The sequence below is a fragment of the Amphibalanus amphitrite genome, unplaced genomic scaffold, assembly GCF_019059575.1.
Source record: "Amphibalanus amphitrite isolate SeventyFive unplaced genomic scaffold, NRLGWU_Aamphi_draft 000494F_arrow, whole genome shotgun sequence".
NCBI classification, from domain to species: domain Eukaryota; kingdom Metazoa; phylum Arthropoda; class Thecostraca; order Balanomorpha; family Balanidae; genus Amphibalanus; species Amphibalanus amphitrite.
The window spans coordinates 322,326-345,345 of NW_024881988.1; the positions used below are offsets into that span (position 1 = coordinate 322,326).

Below are 23,020 nucleotides of genomic sequence, written 5' to 3' on the forward strand. Positions count from 1 at the left end.
AAAAAACATGCTTTTTCGTCGGGAACGTTCTACCTGGTTTATATAGCCTTGGTCTCTGCGATCGAAAAAGAGCGCTAGCAGCGCGCCACTAGACGCCGCAATTGTCAAAAGTGGCGTGTTAGTATGCTTTGTTATGAATGGTGTGTGTAAAAGTGAGTTTTTATGTTGTTTATTTGGAGGAAATGGTTGGAATAAAATTAGTTATTTTTATTTCTGTTGGTTGGAGTTTTTATTCAAAAGATTTCGGTCTAAAGCATTGATATTTACTGAAAATACCTTCGTTTGAATAAATTGCAGATATTTGGCAACTGAAGTGTTAGATAAGCCTAAATCATACGTAAAAAGGTAAGAGACACCCTGATTATCATTTTAGAGACGGAAATATATGAATTTCCCTTATAAGACTCTCAATATGCTACTCCGCGGTTTATGCCCCGAGGGTGTCCGAGGGTTCCCGTTAGTTTGTCGTTGGCGTCGGCTCGCGCGCGAGCCGACGTCATCGCCCGTGACGTCGGCTCGCGGAATGCGTCATACCCTGCACACAAAATAGCCGGCTGCCGAACAGCGCTCATGCCTACTAAGCAAAAAAAAAAAAAGTTGCCCGAAGTCGTATTTCTCAGGTGCAAAACGCAAAACGGCGCCATGCAGCTTCGCCACCACCCAGTGGCCGCCCCCCCCCCCCCCTAGACAGACACGACTCCACGCGGGTCACTCATGGGTCGACGACCCAAAGACCCCGCCCCTGGCGGTCAAGTGTATGGACCATCACTCGGTTAGACGGCCCTAAGCCCCCGGCGCTCTGGGTCACGTGTCTAGCCGGCCGGACCGGGCGGGCGAACAGTGGGACGGACCGTGCCTCGCGCATGTCTTCGCCAAAACAATCGGGAGCCTCTTGATTGCACATAATTCGTCGACTGAAGACTTCCATCTCAATTCAAATTGCCCAGACTCACTCTCAAGGTTTGACTTGCCAACGATACAAAGGGCATCGAAACATACAGATACGGCTTTATATATCGTGACACGTTGCCCAGACGTACAACTTACAAGCTGAAAACAGAGCACACTAAATATATTCTGACACACTGAATACAGTATTATATACTGCATAATATTATAATGCAACCTTGCAATCAGGACAGCCCAGAATATTTACCGTCCAAAGCGTCCAGTTGACCACGTAAAAAGGACAGTGGACGCAGTTACATAGTTCAACAATTTCACCATAGTAAACAGAGGCACAGCTCACATACTTGAATCATGCATAACCCACACTTAAGCACTAGAACTGATTTAGTACACACCTTTAGTGCCTTGGTACACACTATTTACACATCCACCCACCCAAACACTACTGATAGTTATCACTGACGTCATAACGACATCACATCAGTCGGCGTGTGGTCTGTGGCAGACCATGACAAGTCAGAAAGACCCCTCTCTACTATACAGAAGGCATACTCATTACTCAACCTACCCTTTCTCCTAACCCCATTCTAACTCAGTGATGTATCCAAATCACTGCTTCCCCGGCGCTGCAGGGTGTGGTGATTCAATAGTCAATAGTCATCGACTCTAGAAACTTAAAATGACTCTCATCATCGAGCAATAGGTCACCACTCTCACCAAATACTTGTCACCGTTGAATGTCGCCATATTAAGCTCTAACCAAGAGTCGCTTTATCATCGATCGTCGGTTCAGTCCAATCTCACAATTTCATACTGTTCACATTCTGGGAGTTACGTATCACGGGTTTATGTCCAATGGCAACTCCAAAGCCGCACCCAGGCTGGCATCAGTACAGCGCTGGATAGGCAAGAAAGAATGCAAGAGCTTTATGAAACTTTCAGCTCCTCCCCAATAATAAAAGGCTGAAGCCTGGGGCAGATCTGGACCCAAAGCCTTCTAATGGTGTGATTCTGCCATGGTAATAGCCTACATTCTACCACTGCTGAAATACTTTGCTGGTAAGGCGTGGTGGTCACCGATGCCAAAAATAAAGCATCTTTAGTCGGCCATTGGTGATCTTGAATTGATCACAGCTAGCGTTGACGCTGTATTACAGCCACCGAGCTTAGACATTGCTTACTCACATCTCAAATCTAGGATGTTCATTGTCCAATGTCACAGCATAATTATTGGGACACGCCCAATCCACCGCAGTCAGCCTGACCAGTGTTCACTACACGAACCATATTGCTACGGGCACCTCCGTCCGGCCATATTGCGAAGCACCTAAGTCGCCGTCCACTGGTTAGGCGCGCTTTCAGCGCCTAATCGTTTAGGCGCTGAATACCATTTTCGGCGCCTAATTTAACGATGACTATGCGATGAATTTGATTTCATCGGGATCCGCCATGATAGCTCAAGGACAATTCGATAAAAAATGCATGAAAATGTAATATAATTTGTGGTAATGCACATCACTGACAGATAAATAATAATTATTTATATAATTAATTGCGCCTTTGACCGTGGTTTAATTTGTGTCAGTTTCTTATATGAACCGTAAAAGGTTCATTAAATTGTTCTTGAAGACAATACAATCTCTTAGCAGGGACGGAAATGTAAACAACGTTTGTTATTGTTCTCACATCAGCTAAAAGTCCGTCATTATTCAATTAACTATTCACGACATGGAGCTAAACATCGCACGAATCGCACTAAGCACGACTCGAATCCGGGTGGAGCAGGAGCGCCGTCGAGCCCGACGCAGGTACTGGGTTGCCGAAGTGCTGCAGAGGCGACAAGCCCGAGGCGAGTTTTTTAACTTGGTGCAGGAGCTGCGTGCCGTGGATCCCGACCGGCACCATGCCTACTTCCGCATGAGTCGGGAGACCTTCGACCTGCTTCTCGCCAAGATCGGGCCCAGCATCACGCGCCAGCGCACCAACTTCCGCGAACCTATCGACCCCGCTCAGCGCCTGGCCGTGACGCTGCGGTACCTGGCCTCCGGCATGGAGTTTTCTGCGCTGGCACCCTGCTATCGCCTCGGCGAGAAAACCGTGCGTGCCATCGTGTACGACACATGCGCGGCCATCATCGCCATACTGGGACCGGAGGTGCTTCCAGCTCCCACCAGGGCGACGTGGGAGCGAAGCGAGGAGATCTTCCGCACCCAGTGGAATTTCCCGAACTGCGTGGCCGCGTTGGACGGGAAGCATGTGGTACTCCAAGCCCCTTCCAACTCTGGCAGCGAGTACTATAACTACAAAAAGTCCTTCAGCATCGTCCTCCTGGCAGCCGTGGACGGTGCCTATCGGTTCGTGTACACGTCAGTGGGAAGCGCCGGAAGAGAGTCGGACGGGGGCATTTTTAGGAGGAGTGACCTAGCCGCCAAACTGCAAGACGGCACTCTCGACCTGCCCCCTCCCAAGGCGATCGATCAGAGAGGCACGACCCTACCAAGCGTCATCGTCGCCGATGAAGCTTTCCCGCTGACGGTGCACATGATGCGGCCCTATCCCGGACGTACCGAGAGCCGGCTGGGAGCTCCGGCCACCATCTTCAACTACCGGCTGTCGCGCGCCCGACGGGTAGTGGAGAACGCGTTCGGGATTCTCTCCCAGACGTGGCGCATCTTCCGGCGTCCGCTGAACGTCAATCCTGAGCACGCCTGCACTATTGTCAGGACGGCGTGCATCCTGCACAACTACGTGCGCGACCAAGGACAGGCGGACAGCCAGCAGCCGCAGCAGGCCGACGCCAGCGGCGAGCAGGTGGGCGGACTCTGCGAGCTGGGCAGGCTGGGCGCCAACAACTTCACTCGGGAGGCCGAGCGCATCCGCGACCAGTTCGCCCGGTACTTCATGGCCGAGGGAGCCGTCCCCTGGCAGGATGCTGCTGTCGGGCAGTGAGGGCGTGTAAGCCTGTCACTTCGTGGCTGGGGAGCCGTTCCGCAGCAGGCTGCTTCTGTCGGCAAGTGAGAGGTGCGAGAGGCGGGAATTGAGTCGTCTTTGACGCCACTGGTGTTGCTCCGTGTGATAATGCTGTTTCATTTGTCACGCTCAAAAACCTGTCATATAAATACAAGCATTTCCGGCCTTTGTCGTTTATTGCACGCGAAAGTAGTGGAAATAAATAACATTAACTGTCGCCCTTTCCAACAACCAAAGTCAGATAACCACGTAACGTCCAACTTCAACTTCACAGCAAAGGAGCTCAAACATTTAAACACCAGGTAAACGAATTCACTCCTAAATCAAAACTTGAAAAAGGGTCGCTATAGCGATCAGACAGCGGAAATACACACTACGCAGAATATGACTCAGGCTCAGCAAAGTTCGCCATGGTGGAGGTTGCATGGAGAGGGGACGCATTTGGCCGCATCACATTATCTCAGAATCAAAGGAAGCTGGAAAGACGCCGAACAGGCATTATATAGCTCGCTATAAGCAGACATGTGCATGGATCCGGGAAAATGGATCTGAAATTCGATCCCATGAATCTAGATCTGGGATCCACCCGGATCATAGATCCAACCCCTCAACTTTGTCGAGAGATCCACTCAGATCATAGATCCAACCCCTCAACTGTGTCGAGAGATCCACTCAGATCATAGATCTTACCCATAAGCTCGAGAGATCCGCTCAGATCATAGATCCACCTCTCGGATCCATGCACATGTCTGGCTATAAGATCGTTTTGAATCATTCTGGTCATTTTTTATCAAATATGTGTGAAAAACGTCCCCCCTCCCCCACCCGTGCGAAGGTTATCACCTGCTTTTAATCGGACTGCGCCCTTTTCAAGACTGTAAGAATCTCCAGTCTCGCATCCGCTTTCTTGTCGTCCCTCACACGCTCCATCTCCAACCCCACCAGCTGACCAAATAGTAGGTCCGGGTTACGGAGGTCGCTCACCGCGCGTTCTATGGACGCTATGGCGGCGTCAAGCTTCTCGGCGCCACGAGCACCCGGCCCCCTGACCTGCTTGACTTGGCCGTTGGTGCCAGAAGAGCGCGGATGGCTCGGGCCGGCGACACAGCTCGCTGCTGGTGGCACCGCGGACACCCGAGGCGTTCCGAGGAGCGTCGCAGCTGGGAGGACTCCTGAACTGACTGCACAGCTCGCTGCTGGTGGCACCGCGGACATCCGAGGCCCTCCGAGGAGCGTCGCAACTGGGAGGACTCCTGAGGCACAGCTCGCTGCTGGTGGCAACCAGGACACCACAGTTAGATCATCGTGGCTTACAGACGAGCAGTTAAAATACACGCCGTCCTAGGCTCAGATCGATGTATGACTGGCTTACAGGCACTGATAGACACTAGAGTCCTCGTTTGTTACGTTGTTGTCAAATGACGAGGTTATGCTTTTCGGAGTCCTAATGACGAATTTCATGTAAGTTTTGATTTAAGATTATGTCTTTATGCGTTTGGGGTAGGTCAAGTCAGGTCAGTTTAACCAGATGGCGCCATGTCGGCTATCCGTAGTTACAGGTGTCAGCCACCAGTGGCAGTTTCGTATTATGCTATGATGGCTGCATACCATTTGAACAAACTCACCAGCACTGTCGTCTGGTAGTTGAGTCTCGCTGCTGTCCTCATCAGACACACAAAGCTGAAACACATGATGATTACGTGAGTGAAGATTGATGCGAGATATTTGATAGGTCACCAAAAATGGTTAGAAAATGAAATTCGGCCAATTGCAAGGTTCGTTTGGATGTTGACTACGACCGAATTCTTCCGAACACCCTAGACCGAATTCTTCCGAATTTAACATTTTTGAAAAACGCCCCGAAAATCACGATTAAACAGCCGCAATAACACTAATTAGCATTGGATCTCTTTTGACCCCTGTACTTAACCTTCGCCCGAGTGCCCGTGTTTTGGCCACACTTGCCAGTTTTGTTTGCGCGCTTCAAGAAAACCGCGGCGCGCAGCGCCGCGAAACATGGTATAGCATATGATACATCAATTTCGCATCGTTTTTGAAAATTTTGACCCCAGGTCACGTAAGTTCCTTTTCAAATCTTAGTGATTAATCTGCGCCCTGCTGCTGGTTTTTTGCGAGTATATCAAAAACGTATCTCGGTTACTTTTATAAAACTTACAAAAACCTTTATTTGGGAGCTGAATTCCAATCAGGAATACATTTGGGCATTTCGAATTTCGACCGGCTTTGAAAACTGGTCCAGTAGTCTCGTAAATAACAGGGCAGAGACCCTCTTACTAGCTCCTCTACAGGGCGGAGTCTGGGAATAACAATGGGCCTGAGGAGGCGATTGTTAAGGTGCATGATGACCAAAAGGTTTTAAATGAAACTTGGCAACACTGTTCGTTAAAAACAAATGAACAAACAAACAAGAAAAAAACAATCAATGTAAACAGCTAGAACAGGCCTGTTGCATGTCACGGCATTGCTTTATTAATTTCCAACGAAATCACTGCATTGAAAGGAGTCATGAAACGCCCAAGATCGGATATGGATCATCATTTAGAGTGACCCAGAAATCACTTTACACACCTCATTGGAGTATTGGTTTGTGTAGTAGAATAAGGATTGCGATCCTGTTCCAGGCTGCGTCAAGTTTGTCGTTACCCTGCATAGGAAAGGAAGGAACGTAGCATTTGATACATGACAGGAATACAACAGGTTTTCTAATGGAAAAGTGATATGGACTGGGAGGGGTAAAAAAAAAACTCAGAAGTCAGCACAGCAACTAATTAATACGACAGTGAAGTTCATTGCTTATGCTTATTGCTCCAGTAATGGAGCACTACTGGGCAATGTGCAAGATCTGTGCTACTGGAATACAACATTTTTGAAAAAAAGACTTTTCATCTCTATGTCCTAATGCAAAGATCCAGGACGTGCACTAAAATCCAGGACATACATCCTACTGCAGTTAACTTACGGTTTAGGCTTGATGGCATCATCCAAAAATGACATTTCCTTTTGCCAGGAGGAGTTCTCTGGTGGCGGGCAGCCAGAGCCACTTGGCAATTGCCTGCGTTTGCGTAGGTGGTAGTCACGCAGACTTTTCCATTTCGATTTTGCATCCTGAACTGAAAAGCAGGGAATAAAATTGGTGAGAGCCTTGAAAATTTATTTTGTCAAGCGACATGTGTTTGTTACCTGAGAGACATCACAATTATACAAGCACCACGGATGTGTAAGGGTTCGCATTTTAAAGCTTAGAACCCAATTCTAAAAACGTGGCAGAGCCTGTGGCTGTTGGCACCATTTACAACACGTACAAGCAAAATATGATGCGTAAGTTTTACCTGATCTCCCAGTGGTCTTTGCCACCTCCTCCCATGCTAGCTTCTTCTTATTTCTGTTAAAGTAGTTGCTGTCCTGAGGACGCCAGAGCACGTCATGACGTCTCACGGCTTCAACTAAGGTGGTGTCACTTGTAGAGCTGAAAAATGGGATTGATCATGTCACATTGCTAACAGAGGCCCCTGTACATCCGCGATACACTGCCTGAATCAGGGAACATCAAACAGACCGATTGCAGAAAGCTCGGGAGTATTATGGTACATAGCAGGATACAGGGCTGAGGGCAGGACACAGAAGGCACAAGGCAGACACTGAACTCAGACTGAAAAAAATTCATGGTATCATCGACATGTCTGGCGTAACGGGCGGATTGAGCTGAAATTTCGGTGCAGTATCCAGCGTAACTCTGTGCGCCCAAAAATTCTGCCATACGGATGGACAAAGAAATTTTGGCACAAGACACAAGACCTAGGTAACCTTGGCTAACTTCACTCCCTACGCTTTTGAATCATAAACCATGTCGATGATGGGTATTCATCCAAATGTTCATCCAAAGCCACACAATATCGGCTCATGAAAGCCCGAGACATTCGGCACAGTGTATGGATTTTTTTCAGTCTGGCACAAAACAGGACAATGAAGGTACACCAGGCACAAATATAAAAAACGGCAGTCGTAAAGCAGGCATCACACTTGTTTTTTTTTTCATTTTGCAACCAAGGAGAGGCGCCGTACCCAGAGATGCTTCCTTATCAAACCAAACCAAACCTAACCAAACCTGACCTAACCTTACCTACGATCTACAACCTAACCTAGAGCGACACTCCTTGGTTGCAAAAAACAAGTGTAACAAGTGTAACAAAAACAAGTGCACTGCTCGGGGAAAGGGAAGAAGTCAAGGTAAACAAGATCTTCAGACTCGGAAAGAAAAGGACGCAGGAAGATGGGGAGGAAGAACCCAAGCCTCGACTTCTTCTTGTCAGCCTTAAAAACAAAGAGGATGTCGATTCACTGATGAAGAGAAGATGGGACTTGAAGGATGTTGGGTTTAACAATGTGTACCTGACACATGATCTATCACCAGAAGAACGGGAAGAACAAAAAAGGCTGAGGGAGGAATTGACCAGAAAAGGAAGGGAGAACTACAGGATCTTTCGGGGGAAGGTCGTCCCCAGACACTAGGCAAGTAGGTTCAACTTGTCAAATGAGTTGCTTGTATACAAATGCAAACTGTTTGAGCAATAAGCTTAGTGAATTAAGAGGCAGGTTAGACAAGGAAAAACCAGATGTGATGGGTATCACTGAAGTTTGGCAAAAGCATGACTTTGAAATAAATGGCTACCAGCAGGTGCGAAAGGACAGGAAGGCAGGTCGGTTGGGAGGAGGTGTGGTTATATTAGTAAAGGACTGCTGGAAGATTGAAGAATGCAATGATTTAAACGAAGACGCTATTGATGACTGTGTTTGGTGCAAAATCAGAATCGGCAAACATGCCTGCCTACTAGTAGGAGTTTGTTACAGGACACCAAGTAATACGCCAGAAGACAACACAATATTGAACAACCTACTGAAGAGAGTGCCAAATGTAAATGCCAGGAACGTATTGATCATGGGAGACTTTAATTTCAGACAGATACATTGGGAAAGTCAGACAGTTGAGGGAAGTGAAGATTCAGAGGAAGCAAAGTTTCTTGACACTATACAAGATCTTTACCTCTATCAGCATGTGCGTCACCCTACTCGTTTCAGAGATGGACAGGATCCATCCAGACTTGACTTGGTATTTACAGATGAGCAAGGGATGATTGAGGAGGTCAACATAGGGGACCCACTAGGGAAAAGTGATCATGCTGTCCTATCGTGGACCCTTTTCTTGGGAGAAAAACCTGATAGAATGGCAATTAAAAGTAAGGCAAGCCTGAACTTTGCAAGAGCCAATTTCCCAGGGATCAGGGAAACACTAGAAATTGTTGATTGGAATATGCTAAATGATATGACAGTAGAAGATATGTGGCATTGCATCAAAGAAAGGATTAACAAATGTTTTGAAACCCTAGTTCCAAAGCACAGTAAAAAGTCAAGCAAGAAGGCTGCGCCCTGGTGGAACAGGGAACTAACCAAGGCGGTGAAGCTCAAACATGATGCCTGGAAAAAATATGCTATATCCAAGTCAAGCGAAGATTATAAAGAATACACCAGGCAGCGTAATATCACTACTGGTAAAATCAGGAAACACAGACACAACTATGAAGCAGCATTGGTCAGAACAGTCAAGCAAAATCCAAAACAATTATACAAGTACATCAGGAGCCAGCAGAAGGTCAAACCAGCTATACATGCAGTTGAAAATGGTACAAGCTTGACCTCAAATGATCAAGAAACTGCTGAAGCCCTGCAAGATTTCTTCAAATCTGTTTTTGTGAAAGAGGGTGATACTCCTCTACCAGACTTCGAGGAGCGCGTGCAACCTGAGGCAGCCATCACAGACATTGAGATGACTACTGAATCAATCAGAAACGAACTTGTCAACTTATGTGAACAAAAAGCACCTGGTCCTGATGGTATCCCCAGCATTGTGTTGAAGAGGTGTGCAGAGCAGCTAACTCGACCTCTTTACAAGTTATTCACAAAGTCACTTCAAGAAGGCCAATTACCACAAGATTGGAAGGATGCTAATATTGTCCCAATCCACAAGAAAGGTAACAGAAATAAACCAGGGAACTACAGACCTGTAAGCTTGACCAGCCAAGTTGGAAAAGTGATGGAAAGGTTGATTAAAAGGAGTGTGACAGCTCATCTCGAGAGAAACAACCTCCTGAGCCAACAACAACATGGTTTTGTATCCAAGAGGTCTTGTCAGACCAACCTGCTGGAGGCCCTCGAACACTGGACGAAAGCTATTGATGAAGGACGAGGTGTGGATATACTGTACCTGGACTATCAAAAAGCATTTGACAGTGTACCCCACAAGCGACTGATGAAGAAACTCTACGGATATGGTATCAAGGGAAATGTATTGTCTTGGATTAGTGCATTTTTGACAAACAGAAGACAACGAGTGGTGGTAGGGACAGATCACTCTGAATGGTGTTCAGTCATCAGTGGGGTCCCCCAAGGGTCAGTGTTGGGACCAGTCCTGTTCATCATGTTTGTCAATGAGCTGCCAGATCTTGTGCGCAGCAACATGAAAATGTTTGCGGACGACGCCAAGATATACAGGCCTATTCAAGCAAAACAGGACGCTGAGATTCTCCAACAAGACATATCACTTCTGCAGAAATGGTCTCAGGACTGGCTTTTGAGATTCAATGAGGCAAAATGTAAAGTGATGCACTGTGGCTCGAACAATCCAAGTGTAGACTACTTCATGTCAGATGGCACAACCAGTAAAAAACTACAAGTCAGTACCCTGGAGAAGGACCTAGGAGTTTACATCACAAACAACTTGAAGCCATCAGTCCACTGCCAGAAAGCTGCTTCTAAGGGTATGTCGGCCCTGCGTATGCTAAAGCAAGCATTTGATAGACTGGATCTCGACAACTTCAAACCTCTGTTCACCACCTACGTCCGCCCACATCTTGAATATGGTATGCAGGCTGTTGGCCCGTACACTGCAAAGGACATCAAGCTGCTGGAACAAGTTCAAAGGAGGGCGACAAAGCTTGTAAAACCTTTAAGGAGCACACCCTACCCAGAGCGCCTCCGCAGTCTTGGACTTCTTAGCGTAGAAGACAGACTGCGTCGAGGCGACCTCATTGAAACATACAAGCTCCTGACAGGGAAGGTTAAGGTGGACAGTGATCAGTTCTTTGAAGTCGACCATGAAGACCGCACGAGAGGGCATCATCTGAAGCTGAAAAAAGGCAGATCAAGTCATCTATACAGGCTGAAGTTCTTTTCAAACAGAGTAGTTAATGACTGGAACGGATTGCCTAGAGATGTGGTGGAGGCTACTTCTACAAACATGTTCAAACGAAGACTAGACCAACACAGGGCTGCCAAACCTGCATCCTCACGCCACAACTGACCTTATGGCTCATTTCCTAGTCCGGCTCGATGTGAGCATTGAATAGACCTAGTCTACTACAGCTCACTAATGCTCAACTTCAACTTCAACTAACATCTGCTTTACTATTACCAAAAAAAAAAAAACTACAACCCTGAAACCAAACTACATCCTAACCAAAATTATGGAAAACACCTGTCCCTAAAAAAACTTTGCTATGGTTTTGGGACTGAGGGTTCATTTCAACCAAAAATGCACAGATTTGCATGGCTTACATTTAATCGTGTAGCAAAAATGGTCATTTTGTAGCATGTGCAGCAGTTTGAGTTGCTGCGTTGCGGAAACAAAGTTACTTAAGGATCTAGACTCCCGCTTCCCCCTGCACCAGTACCCTTATATGAAACAAACTTCAAAAGGAGATGGAAAATGCTAGCTACATATATGCAGCATTCAAAATATCTTGATCTCACTTTAGAAAAAGTAGGTAGGTCAAGCATCCACAAAACCAAACATATTAAACATATCAGGCTTGAAATGCCTTATAAACATATATTTTCAAGGAAGAAAAACTATTATCACGAAACTCACCTAATATATGGCAAAGTTTTATTTGTAATTAATGCATATTTATGCTTAGGAAAAGAGGAAGATTGGATTTCATTGCACCTGACCTACCTTACCAGCTCATTTAATGCTATTCTGGAGATGTAGGAAGATGATGAAACACAGAACACACACACTGCCACACTCAAAATATTAGCAACACTAACCTCATCTCAAAAATGCTTTTCAAATGTTTTAAATATCAACAAAACACCCGATTGATGATAAAAACGCCGCGGCGTATGCGCGTCAAGGACGCGCTGAAAAGTTGGAATATTTCAACTCGTGAGCGTCGAATACGCGAGTAATTCAGCGCCGACCAGCCGATGAATAATCAGCTGACAACGCTTCATCGTGCTTTAGGCGCTGAAACTGCATTCGGCGCGCAACCCATAGACTCCAATGTTAAATTCAGCGCGTAAATGTGCGCGCCTAACCAGTGGACGGCGGCCTTTAGGACGGCGGCCTTTACTGTGGTGTCAGAGCCGCTCCTTCAGTAGTTCTAACGTTTGCCGCACGCGGCGCTGCGGTCGCAAGCCCAGTAGTTCCACAGCTGGCCGCGTAAGGGGCAGCCGGTCGCTACTGCCGCAAATCCACCACACTGATTTCGTAACTTCCGTCCAGAGTTACGTGTTGTGCCTCCTGCGAAAAAGAGAGTAAAACAGTCTGAAAAAATGTAGCAGAGACGATGGCTCTACCTATCAAGAGTTAGATGTAGCATCAGGAGAAGAGAAAACACAATGATATATCATATAACTCGGCGAAGTAGCGTTATCTGACGAATCCGTCAAAGGGAGATGCATGCTTTTGGTTTGTCCTCCTCCAACAGATTTAAAGGGACTATCCCACCTTTAACATGGGGTTTGAGTTGAGATAGCCAAGTTTGCGGCGAGGTTCAGAAACCACTATCTATCTAGGTTGCAACCCCCGCGGCCTCTTGGTGTTGAAGAAATTCGTTCCCTTCATTTGAAAATGGGCCTTGCGCAAGGCCCTATCTTCAACATGGAGCGACCGTTAGTGTGACGTCACCTCGTTTAGTCATTCTGATTTAAATGGGTTTGTTCGTTGAAAAATCGCTTAAAACTTGGTCTGAACTTTGTTGTGGTGCCTACAGAGTAAAAAGAATCAGCTTTATGACAGTAATGTGGCCTGGGGAAGGAGGTAATTTTGGGCTGTGACGTCACATATTTGAAAGTTTGTGTTTGGAATATGGGAAGCCTAAGATGTTTAATGAAAAATAAATGCCAGAACCGTGTTCCTGGTCATCCAATCTATAAAGTCGGGCACAATTTAACAGGTTTTATCAACATTTTAGAAGGTGGGATAGTTCCTTTAAGATTATTATAGATGAGACAAAACACTCGAGGCTCCAAAACACGTCGAAGATGTTTGAAGCAGACTGAAGCGCGTTCACCTTTCTGGCTACGTTTCTCACCTCGAACAGTGGCGGGTCCTGCGGATGGGGGTGAAACCCCGACTTGTGACAGTTGGCGATATAGTCCAGGCCATAACTAGGAGTCAGCATGAAAAATCCCGTCCTGAAAGGGAGAAACAGTGATGGTAAGTGTCATAAATACGTGGATGTGAGGCGCTTTGTCGACGTAGACGGTCATGGTAAGATAGATAAAGCCGATATTTAGGCATAGAAGCAGCAGAAAAAGTCGTATGTAAGCGCCAGAGAAAAAACAATGATCTACCTCAATGAATGTTACAAACAGGAAGTTGTTAGTCATTCAACTAGTAAGAAATCTCAGACTCGTCGTTTCGACAACACAGCATACACTCAAACACATTCGCTGAATCAGCAGCACCAACCAACCCAACATATCCAATCATTAGCCGATTTCATTTTAAGCAGTCCCATTATTTCACAATTTATTCCGTCCTTCCGTCCCGATCTAACAAATTATCATCCCTCCCATCCATGTACCCCCCCCCCCCACACACACACTTCATCTTCCTACCTTCTGCACAGCATTCGGCACCGCTCTCTTCCACCCCACCTCTTCCGATCCCCACTTACTCGTTATATTTGAGCGCACACACGATGTGCTATGACTTTTAGTTAGTTTAAGTTGCCGTTGGTCACTTACTCGTCAGTCGTTATATTTGGGCGCGCACACGATGGCTATGGCTTTTAGTTACCTGTCGTTGGTCACTTACTCGTTATATTTGGGGGCGCAGACTATGGCTATGGCTTTATTAAGCTGTTGTTGGTCACTTACTCGTTATATTTGGGCGCACAAAATGGCTATGGCTTTTAGTTGCGTCATCAATCACTTACTCGTTATATTTGGGGGCGCAGACGATGGCTATGCTCTCAAGCATCATGAGCTGGTATCCGCAGTGGGTGTGGAGATCCACCGACGACAGGAAGGCCGTCTGAGACGGGTGAGTCTGAGGGGAGGGAGAATGAGTCGTCAGTGTGGGAGGCGAGAAGTGGTGGTCAGAGATTGCGGGTCTTCACCTCTTACTCTGGAGCTGAAGCTGAAGCTTCAGAAGAGGTGGAGACATAAGAGGTGGAAAAGAGCAAACATACAGGAGCATAATTAACGGTAGCACTCAGCTGAATCGTTTTACGAATAAGCGAACCGACAATGAATCAAAACAACTATGTTCATGAGATACCATATGACTCATTTTCATGCATAACACGACAACGCCACAACAAAATGCGCTTAAAATGGTAGAACGATGTAAACATGTACAATTACATCTTTACCCATCTAATTATGTATCCATCCCAGAAATATGACAACTTGGTTGACCGCCCTCTACCCTCCCTTCTGTTGCTACTCACACGTATCCATCCCAGCGTGATAAGGCTATGCTTAGCTGCCGTATAGATACCACCGTTAATACTCACGTGTATCCATCCCAGTGTGATGAGGTTGTGGGTGTCCAGATAGGCGAACACCTTTTCTTCGCCCTCCATATTACAGGAGTCGGAGGTGCCCGTCTGGGCCGGTATCAGCACGTGCGTGATGTACAGATTATCCTGAGACTGGGGGAGGAAAGGGGGTATCAATGGTGTAACAGGGGAGTATTACCCTCCATATTACAGGAGTCGGAGGTGCCCGTCTGGGCCGGTATCAGCACGTGCGTGATGTACAGATTATCCTGAGACTGGGGGAGGAAAGGGGGTATCAATGGTGTAACAGGGGAGTATTACCCTCCATGTTACAGGAGTCGGAGGTGCCCGTCTGGGCCGGTATCAGCACGTGCGTGATGTACAGATTATCCTGAGACTGGGGGAGGAAAGGGGGTATCAATGGTGTAACAGGGGAGTATTACCCTCCATGTTACAGGAGTCGGAGGTGCCCGTCTGGGCCGGTATCAGCACGTGCGTGATGTACAGATTATCCTGAGACTGGGGGAGGAAAGGGGGTATCAATGGTGTAACAGGGGAGTATTACCCTCCATGTTACAGGAGTCGGAGGTGCCCGTCTGGGCCGGTATCAGCACGTGCGTAATATACAGATTATCCTGGGACTGGGGAAAAGCGAGGGGAGTGTCAATGGTGGAACAGGGGATTGTGAAGGTACGAACATCTAATCGTTACATAACATCATAAGTAAGCAACATAATGCAGCAGCATGATTTCCAGCAGAACACTCCACTTCTCATCTCAAATTCAGACGACATCGGGCGTAACCTCAAAGTTCCCGACCTCCCGAAAGGTTGCAGTATTCGACCGACCACATTTCCACACGACCGTAAGCACACTAATACCGACGCTACACCATCTTCCACTCACCGGTTTTCCGCAGAGAAGTCCACACGTTTCCACATTACGATTCGTGTTGGCCTCTGCGATCTTCAAGAACCTGAGGCGAGTACAAACAATAACAAGCTGAGAAAAATTAATGCCAAACCAAAGCACGGGAGTCGACAAAACAAGGATCTTAAAAATTCATGGTAACTATCAAGTACAAAATATCTAGAAAGGAGTACGTAAGTAAAAATCATAGAACCGATGAACACCAGTCATGTAAGCAGTGGAGACTGAAGAGTGTGACAAAGCAACCGATTGGCTTTCACCAAACACAATTAAATCTTATCAGAGTAAAATTGCCTCTCACTGGCGCAGAGCATCCTTGTACTCTAACACGCCAATGGATCTCATCAGAGGTATATGACCGTTATGATCATAGCACCAACCCGGCTTCTCATCAGAGAACCATTTGATTCTGAATAAATCATAATAACGATGATGACGTGAGCACCGTCGCGATTTTCAATGGACGGAGCACCACCACTGTTCTCATTTGAGTACCATCTTAGTTCTCACCTGGGCATCAGCGAGTCGGGTACCACCACCGTTCTCAGCTCTGATCTCAGCGAGAGCAGCGACTTCTGGTGGTCGAAACTGGGCTTCACAGAGCGGTCTATTGCCGGCGCCCTGTGAGACAGAAACAGGGGTCAGAGGGGAGTCAGAGGGAGTCCGAGGGGGGTCAGAAGGGAGTAAGAGGGCCAAAAAGGGGGTTGTGAGAAGGCTAGAGGTGATTGGGAATGTTAAGGCAGAAGTGACGCAAACAGAGGGACAATGCAGTTCTATGAAAAAGGAAAGACGACAGATTTTGTTTCAATATCATACTCAGCATCACTATCCATGAATCCAGTTGAGCCTACCACAAAAATACCATATCCTAAGATTACGATAATGGACTGGTGACTGGTGACATAGATGCGGCACGCCATGACCTTATCGCACCATCATCTTTCTACTTCCCCACAACTCCGCAAGTCTTTCCATTATCCCCACCACCTTCCCACGTCCCTTCCCCTGTCTACCCCTAGCCTCCCTGAATATCACCTTACATACCCCGAGGATGGCCTCGACAGTCGCGTCGGGGATAGCTCCCCGTAGCTAGGCGGCGGTGCTGACGGAGCTGCAGGAGCTGACGGTGCTGACGGTTGCTGGAGGGCGCTGTAACTCGGAGGGGCAGACGGGGGCTCCGGGAGTAGCGCCGCGTATGCTGGAGAGAGAGAGATGGGGGACGGGGGAGGGAACTGTCAGTTATGACGGGGAGAAAGCGAGCGCCAGGGTGGTGTTAAGAGACAACTATGAACCGTGGAAACCCATTACATGACCTACTGGCTTCTGCAGTGTACCTACTATGGTTTGTTGTACGACTCTTCACTCGTCTAGCATGAGACACCCAGGTAGATGATAGGCATAGTATGAAGTTTTTGCAATTAATATGTTACCATATTTTATTCCATAAAAATCCAGCTTCATAGTTATAACTAACTGACAACCAGCTCCAATCCAAGTTAACTCCCCCCCCCCCCCCTAAAAAAGCTGATGAGCCTCAAAGTCTCCACAGTCTAGTACTGAGCCTCAAATACAGTCATACAGTCTGATTAACACCCAGATCTTACCAGGCAGTCCGTCGGCGGTGGGCTCGGAGACCAGAGTCCGTTCGAGCTGCTCCGCGCGCCGCCTCTCCAGTTCCAGCAGGCGCTGCTTTTCCTCAGCGAATCTGTAAAGGAGAGAGGACAACGTGTGAGAGAGAGAGGGAGGGAGAGAGAGGGAGAGGGGGGAGAGGGGAAGAGAGGGAGGGAGGGAGAGAGGGAAATAGCATAACAGACAGACAGACAGACAGATAGATAGGGATAGAAATAGCGAAGAAGGAGAGAAAAGAGGCAGCGTTAGCAGAGGAAAAAGAAGCAGGAGACCTGGCCGGGCCGTATTCACGTCGATCATTTTCGTAAGAATTTTCTTAACTTTGACCTACTTCTTATTAAGTAAATTTTTTTATTCACGTGAACTCCGCCGATAAAAACTTAAGAAGTGTCGACGTGAATACCAAATTATACTTACGAAAGAAAATCGACTTACGAAGTCGACGTGAATACGGCCCCTGCAATGTTATAAAGAAGCAGGAGACCTGCAATGTTATGTCCGTCTACTTCAGTGTCCGACTTTGTGACACCGTCAGAGCAGCTATCAGTGTGTCAGTGAGCGTAGATGTAAAAAGATTAGCGTAGAAGTGAATGGGTTTTTCCCGTGGATGTTTTACTAAATATATGAAATGACAAAAGGTGTGACAGCCCGTGCCAGGGTCAGACTATTATCAGTGTCAGACTATCAGTGCCACTCGTGCAGTCCCCACCTGCGTCGCTCCTGCTCCTCCTGTTCGAGTCGCTCGTGCTCTCTCGCCGCCCGCTCTCGCTGCTCTGCCAGCTGCTGCTCTCGCCGCTTCTGTGAGAGACCAAACGGAAACACAGGTCAGGTCAGGTCACAAAGAGGGCTACAGATCAGGTAATATCGGAGCAGGTCGCACGCAGAGTCCAAAAAGGGTCAAATAAGGGTACACGTTAGTGACGCCCATCGCTTAAAGGCATATTTTGGAGCAAGAAATTGGCCAATTCATGGGGTTCTCTACTACATATTTGCATCATCTATCATGTCCAGAGGGCAATGAACCAGATTTATTAATTAGGCAATAACAATTAACATGTATGTAGGGACAGCAGTCTACATATTTCAATACTTGTCAATGTGTCATGGAATTCTTCTGGAATGCAAAACTGCATCCCCTCCCCCGTCCTTCCTCCAGAGGTCACTGACCTGCTCCGTCACCCACTGCCGGTGCTCCTGCTCATATTTGGCGATCAGCTGACGCTTGATAGCCTCTGCGCGGGGGAGCGTTAACTCCAGGTGACGCTTGATGGCCGCTCGCTCGCCAGGCGTGACAGTGCGAAACTCTGGGTGTTCACGAATTTTCTCCAGGAAGATACTGTCAGAGAAATAGGTAGTAAATGAGTCTGTACACGGTCCTCGCGTACACAGCATATCGTAGGATGCAATTACTTTACTGGACACCATCCATTGTAGATTTCTGTCAACTGAAGTGCACACATAGCATCCCAGTCCCTCCACTCACGTCATGAATTTGAGGTACAGCACGTAGGCGCCCTCCAGGTTGCCCTCCTCGGCGTACACGTTCGCCATGCGAACCATCTCCACACCGGAGCGATAATACCTGCGGCAGAGCGGATCCGAGACGTCACCGGAAGTGGTCCACTTCCGCCGGAACTGAGCCGAAGTGGTTAGCTTCCGGTGGAATTGAGCCGGAAGTGCGGAGTTCCGGTGAAACTGAGCCGGAAGTGGCCGACTTCCGGTGGAATTGAGCCGGAAGTGGGCAATTTCCGGTGGAATTAAGCCGGAAGTGGACAATTTCTACCGGAAGTCACCCGGAAGTGACCGACTTTCGCCGGAACTTAACTAGAAAGGGGGACAGGAATTTAGAAGTCGAAGGAGGAAAAGGTAATGTAATGATTGATGGTATGAACTAAGTGATAATTCAGAGTTGACCACATGCAAAAAAGTTGACATGAGACACAAATTGTAGATGAAATATGAAAAACAGTAGGAACACGACGTGCGCACTTATCAATTAAAGATCGCAATAAAACGAGACGGGCGCCATTAGGACGAAAAGGTGACATGAAAGGACGGCCCAAATGCAAGCATAAATGTTGCGAAGTAACACACACACACACACACACACACAAAGTCATCTAAAACAACACACACATGCTGCACACCTCAAGCAGTATAGTGGGACAGATAACTATCATTGTGCTGAAGCTCAATCAATGTCATGTCGAGAAATGAGACTGGGTAAACATAACAAAGGTGATTGATGATCCAACTGAAACCAAAATAAACGTGGGGCATGGCCATGCTCAGAGGAAAATCAGAGCATTTTGTGAGTGACCAAACAAATGCAGTGAGTAGATGGCCACCAGACACTGAGGCAAAATGCAATGTACAGATAAAGTATTAACCCGCGCACCGACGGGGGGGGCGGATATCCGCCCCCCCCCCTGAGGTTTTTCGCGAATAGCGGGAAAACCGCGGCGCGTAGCGCCGCGAAATTTGGCATGACTATTCCCTTATCAATTTTACACATGGTGTGCAAGTTTGAACCTCCTACCTTTCAAGGTCAGGTCACCAGGTCACTTTGAATGACCCAACCTTAAGTCACTTTTTTTGCAACTTTGTCACCGTGCCAGAGCTACAGTAGATGTCGGAGGCCTTTGAAAGTCGCAGGATGTTATTAGGTCATAAGTAGCTACAATTTGTATATCTCGGAATTTTGATATCGGTGACCTAAGGTCAGGTCAATTTCGCGACCTCCCCATTATAAGTCAATGGGGGAAAAATCAACTCCCTGTTTTTACCACTAAAACGGGTCGGAATGGCCCCATATGCCATACATGACTTCATATACGATCAACCTTCACTACCTTGAGGTCTGTTTTGCTGTTGGGCAGCTGTGAGGTCATGTGACGTCATCAAAGGTCACCAAAGGTTTTTGGCCAATAACTCCGTACAGGAACAAGATACAGACGCGTGGATGGTCTCATTGTGTTCAGCTCGTCAAGACGCATCGAATGATATACATGATGACCTCGAGGTCACGTGACCTGAGGTCAACCTTTGACCTTGACCTTTCGAGGTCAACATATATATCATTCGATGCGGATTGACGAGAGGATCACGATGATGCCCTTAGTTTGTTCCTATCTTGACTAATTCGAAAGTTATTCGAGAAAAACTCGCTCCATATTTAGCGCCGCCATTTTGACTTTTTCGACCCCTGTGACGTCATCTTTGACCTGACCTGAAAATGACCTTAGTAAAAATTGTAGATCTTGACCGTGCGTATCCGATGCCGTTTACCGCTTGTCGCTATCTTGCTTCGTTCTCGAGATCTCAGGGGGGGGCGGTCATCCGCCCCCCCCCCCCCGTCGGTACTAAGTTGGCGCAGACCCCCGTCGGTGCGCGGGCTAAAATATAAGCTTCCATGATTAGCTGTATCATAATGACACCAAAATATTCAAATAAACAATTAGATAATTTAAAGAAAAGCATTTCCTCCTGACTCATTTCTTGACCTCCAGCTGTGCATATCACAAATATCGACATCATTTCCAATAAAAGTAACACCTCTAGGCCTCATTTAGGTCTAAAGAACAAACAACACAATACTCACATTTTGGCTGGCCGCGAGTGGTCAATATCATAGTTGGCCTTGTCTGCCAGCTGCCTGATCCGGGCGGGAGCCTCCTCCATCGTCAGAGGCTCTCGGTAGGAGAGCGTCAGCTTCAGCATTCAGCAGCACAGCTTCATTCACAGCAGGTTCGCTCCTTGGTCCTTCAGCATTCAGGGTCCCAGGTTGATGAACAGCAGGTCTGCAGACTGCAGGGTTCCCAAGTCTCAGTAATCAGCAGCTTAGTTAAATGGATAAAAAGGTCTATGATTTTAGCATTTAGTGGCTCAGCTTAATGTCCAACAACTCCACTGTTGCCAACAGCATTCATGGGCTTCACTTTTGAGATGAGTTGCTTAGCAGGACATATTCTGCTTCAGTACATCCAGGGCCCTGTTTCACCGGTGATAGCAGCACGCTGCTATTACACGTGTCTAATTGGGGAGATGTCAACAAGCCTATTCCTCCAACACCACCAGAAGTGTGACATCAGCTCGCGAAATGGAATAGCAGCGTGCTGCTGTCACCGGTGAAACTGGGCCCAGTTTCCTGCTCAAAACAACATCCAGGGGGTCAACACTCAGCATCAACATTCCCTTGCTAAGCTTGGGAGTTTTGCTGAGTCAAATCAGCATTATGAGTGAGCTGCAAAGGTCATTTTACTCATGTCAGCATCAAGGAATGCCAATAGGTACAATGTATAACGACTGAGCTCAGGTTGACTTAAAGGGACTATCCCACCTTCTAAAATGTTGTTAAAACCAGTTAAATTGTGCCCGACTTTATAGATTGGATGACCAGGAACACGGTTCTGGCATTTATTTTTCATTAAACATCTTAGGCTTCCCATATTCCAAACACAAACTTTCAAATATGTGACGTCACAGCCCAAAATTACCTCCTTCCCCAGGCTACATTACTGTCATAAAGCTGATTCTTTTTACTCTGTAGGCACCACAACAAAGTTCAGACCAAGTTTTAAGCGATTTTTCAACGAACAAACCCATTTAAATCAGAATGACTAAACGAGGTGACGTCACACTAACGGTCGCTCCATGTTGAAGATAGGGCCTTGTACAAGGCCCATTTTCAAATGAAGGGAACAAATTTCTTCAACACCAAGAGGCCGCGGGGGTTGCAACCTAGATAGATAGTGGTTTCTGAACCTCGCCGCAAACTTGGCTATCTCAACTCAAACCCCATGTTAAAGGTGGGATAGTCCCTTTAAAGTTGGTGATATGACACAAGTGCCTTAGGGCCTGCCACCTGGGCCCTGTTTCACCGGTGATAGCAGCACGCTACTATCAAATTGCGCGAACTGACGTAATGTGGTCCCGCCACAGTAGGTAATGACGTTTCGTGTAATCCGTGAGCTTTTTCATAGCTACGTTTGGAACAGAGTTGCAGTGTCATTGAATGTGTTGATTTGTTCGCACGGCCGTGAAGATGTTAGCAGCAATTTTAGATGACATCACACAGTTTGACGACGCCATGGTTTGTTGATGTCTCCATGGAAACCCAATTTGACACGTGTGATAGCAGCGTGCTGCTATCACCGGTGAAACAGGGCCCTGTTCCAGCACCTCTAGGGGCCCTGTTTCACGTCAACACACTACAGCGAAATATGCATAGCAGTGGATTAGGTATGATTTCCATGGAAACATCAATAAACTCAGATCAAGATGCTCACAATGCTGGAGTGTTGAGGCAAAGTTGTCTCAAACAAAACACAATACCGTGGCATAGCATCATGCCGTGAAACAGGACAATAAACCTTACATGTGAAACAGGCAGCATAGGTACTGACAGAAAAATGACCAAACACTAAACAGTACTCAGAACTTCTGGCAATTTTGAATCCTGATTCATCCAAGGTAGGTATCTCTTCTCATCTGGCATCCCCAGAAAATGAAAACAAAAGGTGACTCCGACCATTTCAATTTACTTACGCAGAAGATGACACTAGGTAGGTACCAAATATTTGGATTCACTAGCTTCAGTAGGAAAAATAGCAATGTTGATATAACGTGCATAACCTCCCCGCACTAGGCTCGAGGAGCAATAAACAACACTTTGACTTGTTTCACCCTGCAAAGTGCAAAATGCAAAATATGCATGATTCATACGCCACCGTGTTCACTACTTGTGCAGGTAGCTGTAATTCATCGAACGCAAC

The 23,020-nt window shown here is 47.0% G+C and overlaps 3 protein-coding genes across 9 annotated transcripts; 1 reads left to right on the forward strand and 2 right to left on the reverse strand.

Moving 5' to 3' along the window:
• Nucleotides 1-992: 992 nt before the first annotated feature.
• Nucleotides 993-22,932, reverse strand: LOC122392629 (STAM-binding protein-like A). Its single transcript, XM_043387702.1, has 14 exons — nt 22,794-22,932; nt 20,848-21,053; nt 18,730-18,828; nt 18,414-18,582; nt 17,956-18,044; nt 17,222-17,322; nt 16,662-16,815; nt 16,128-16,238; nt 15,594-15,663; nt 14,703-14,840; nt 14,121-14,233; nt 13,272-13,374; nt 12,274-12,478; nt 993-2,236 (listed from the first exon to the last, which is right to left on the reverse strand). The coding sequence occupies exons 2-13, from the start codon at nt 20,964-20,966 to the stop codon at nt 12,416-12,418; spliced, it is 1,329 nt and encodes a 442-aa protein (XP_043243637.1). The 5' UTR covers nt 20,967-21,053; nt 22,794-22,932; the 3' UTR covers nt 993-2,236; nt 12,274-12,415.
• Nucleotides 2,638-3,858, forward strand: LOC122392622 (protein ALP1-like). The gene has a single exon (XM_043387677.1). It carries the CDS (start codon nt 2,638-2,640, stop codon nt 3,856-3,858), a length of 1,221 nt encoding a protein of 406 aa, XP_043243612.1.
• On the reverse strand, nt 4,125-12,217 carry LOC122392630 (transcription factor Adf-1-like). Of its 7 annotated transcripts, none has more exons than XM_043387705.1 (6): nt 11,914-12,217; nt 7,230-7,366; nt 6,860-7,010; nt 6,469-6,544; nt 5,505-5,559; nt 4,125-5,147 (listed from the first exon to the last, which is right to left on the reverse strand). In XM_043387705.1, exons 1-6 carry the CDS (start codon nt 11,919-11,921, stop codon nt 4,729-4,731), a joined length of 846 nt encoding a protein of 281 aa, XP_043243640.1. In that variant the 5' UTR covers nt 11,922-12,217; the 3' UTR covers nt 4,125-4,728. The 7 variants fall into 7 exon arrangements, with proteins under 7 accessions (XP_043243640.1, XP_043243638.1, XP_043243639.1 ...); XM_043387703.1 differs by having other exon boundaries at nt 4,125-5,150; XM_043387704.1 differs by having other exon boundaries at nt 4,125-5,150; nt 12,004-12,216.
• Nucleotides 22,933-23,020: the final 88 nt, after the last annotated feature.

Bases quoted from the DNA above. Each gene is read 5' to 3' on its own strand.
- LOC122392622 (XM_043387677.1), top strand. From the start codon at position 2,638: ATGGAGCTAAACATCGCACGAATCGCACTAAGCACGACTCGAATCCGG.
- LOC122392630 (XM_043387703.1), bottom strand. The intron at 5,560-6,468 runs GTGTGTAAAGTG...CATGTGTTTCAG, and splicing joins CAAACCAATACTCCAATGAG to CTTTGTGTGTCTGATGAGGA. The intron at 5,151-5,504 runs GTGAGTTTGTTC...GGTTGCCACCAG, and splicing joins ACTACCAGACGACAGTGCTG to CAGCGAGCTGTGCCTCAGGA.
- LOC122392629 (XM_043387702.1), bottom strand. From the start codon at position 20,966: ATGCTGAAGCTGACGCTCTCCTACCGAGAGCCTCTGACGATGGAGGAG. The intron at 17,323-17,955 runs GTGGGGACTGCA...TCTCCTTTACAG, and splicing joins GAGGAGCAGGAGCGACGCAG to ATTCGCTGAGGAAAAGCAGC. The intron at 14,841-15,593 runs GTGAGTGGAAGA...TTCCTCCCCCAG, and splicing joins GACTTCTCTGCGGAAAACCG to TCTCAGGATAATCTGTACAT.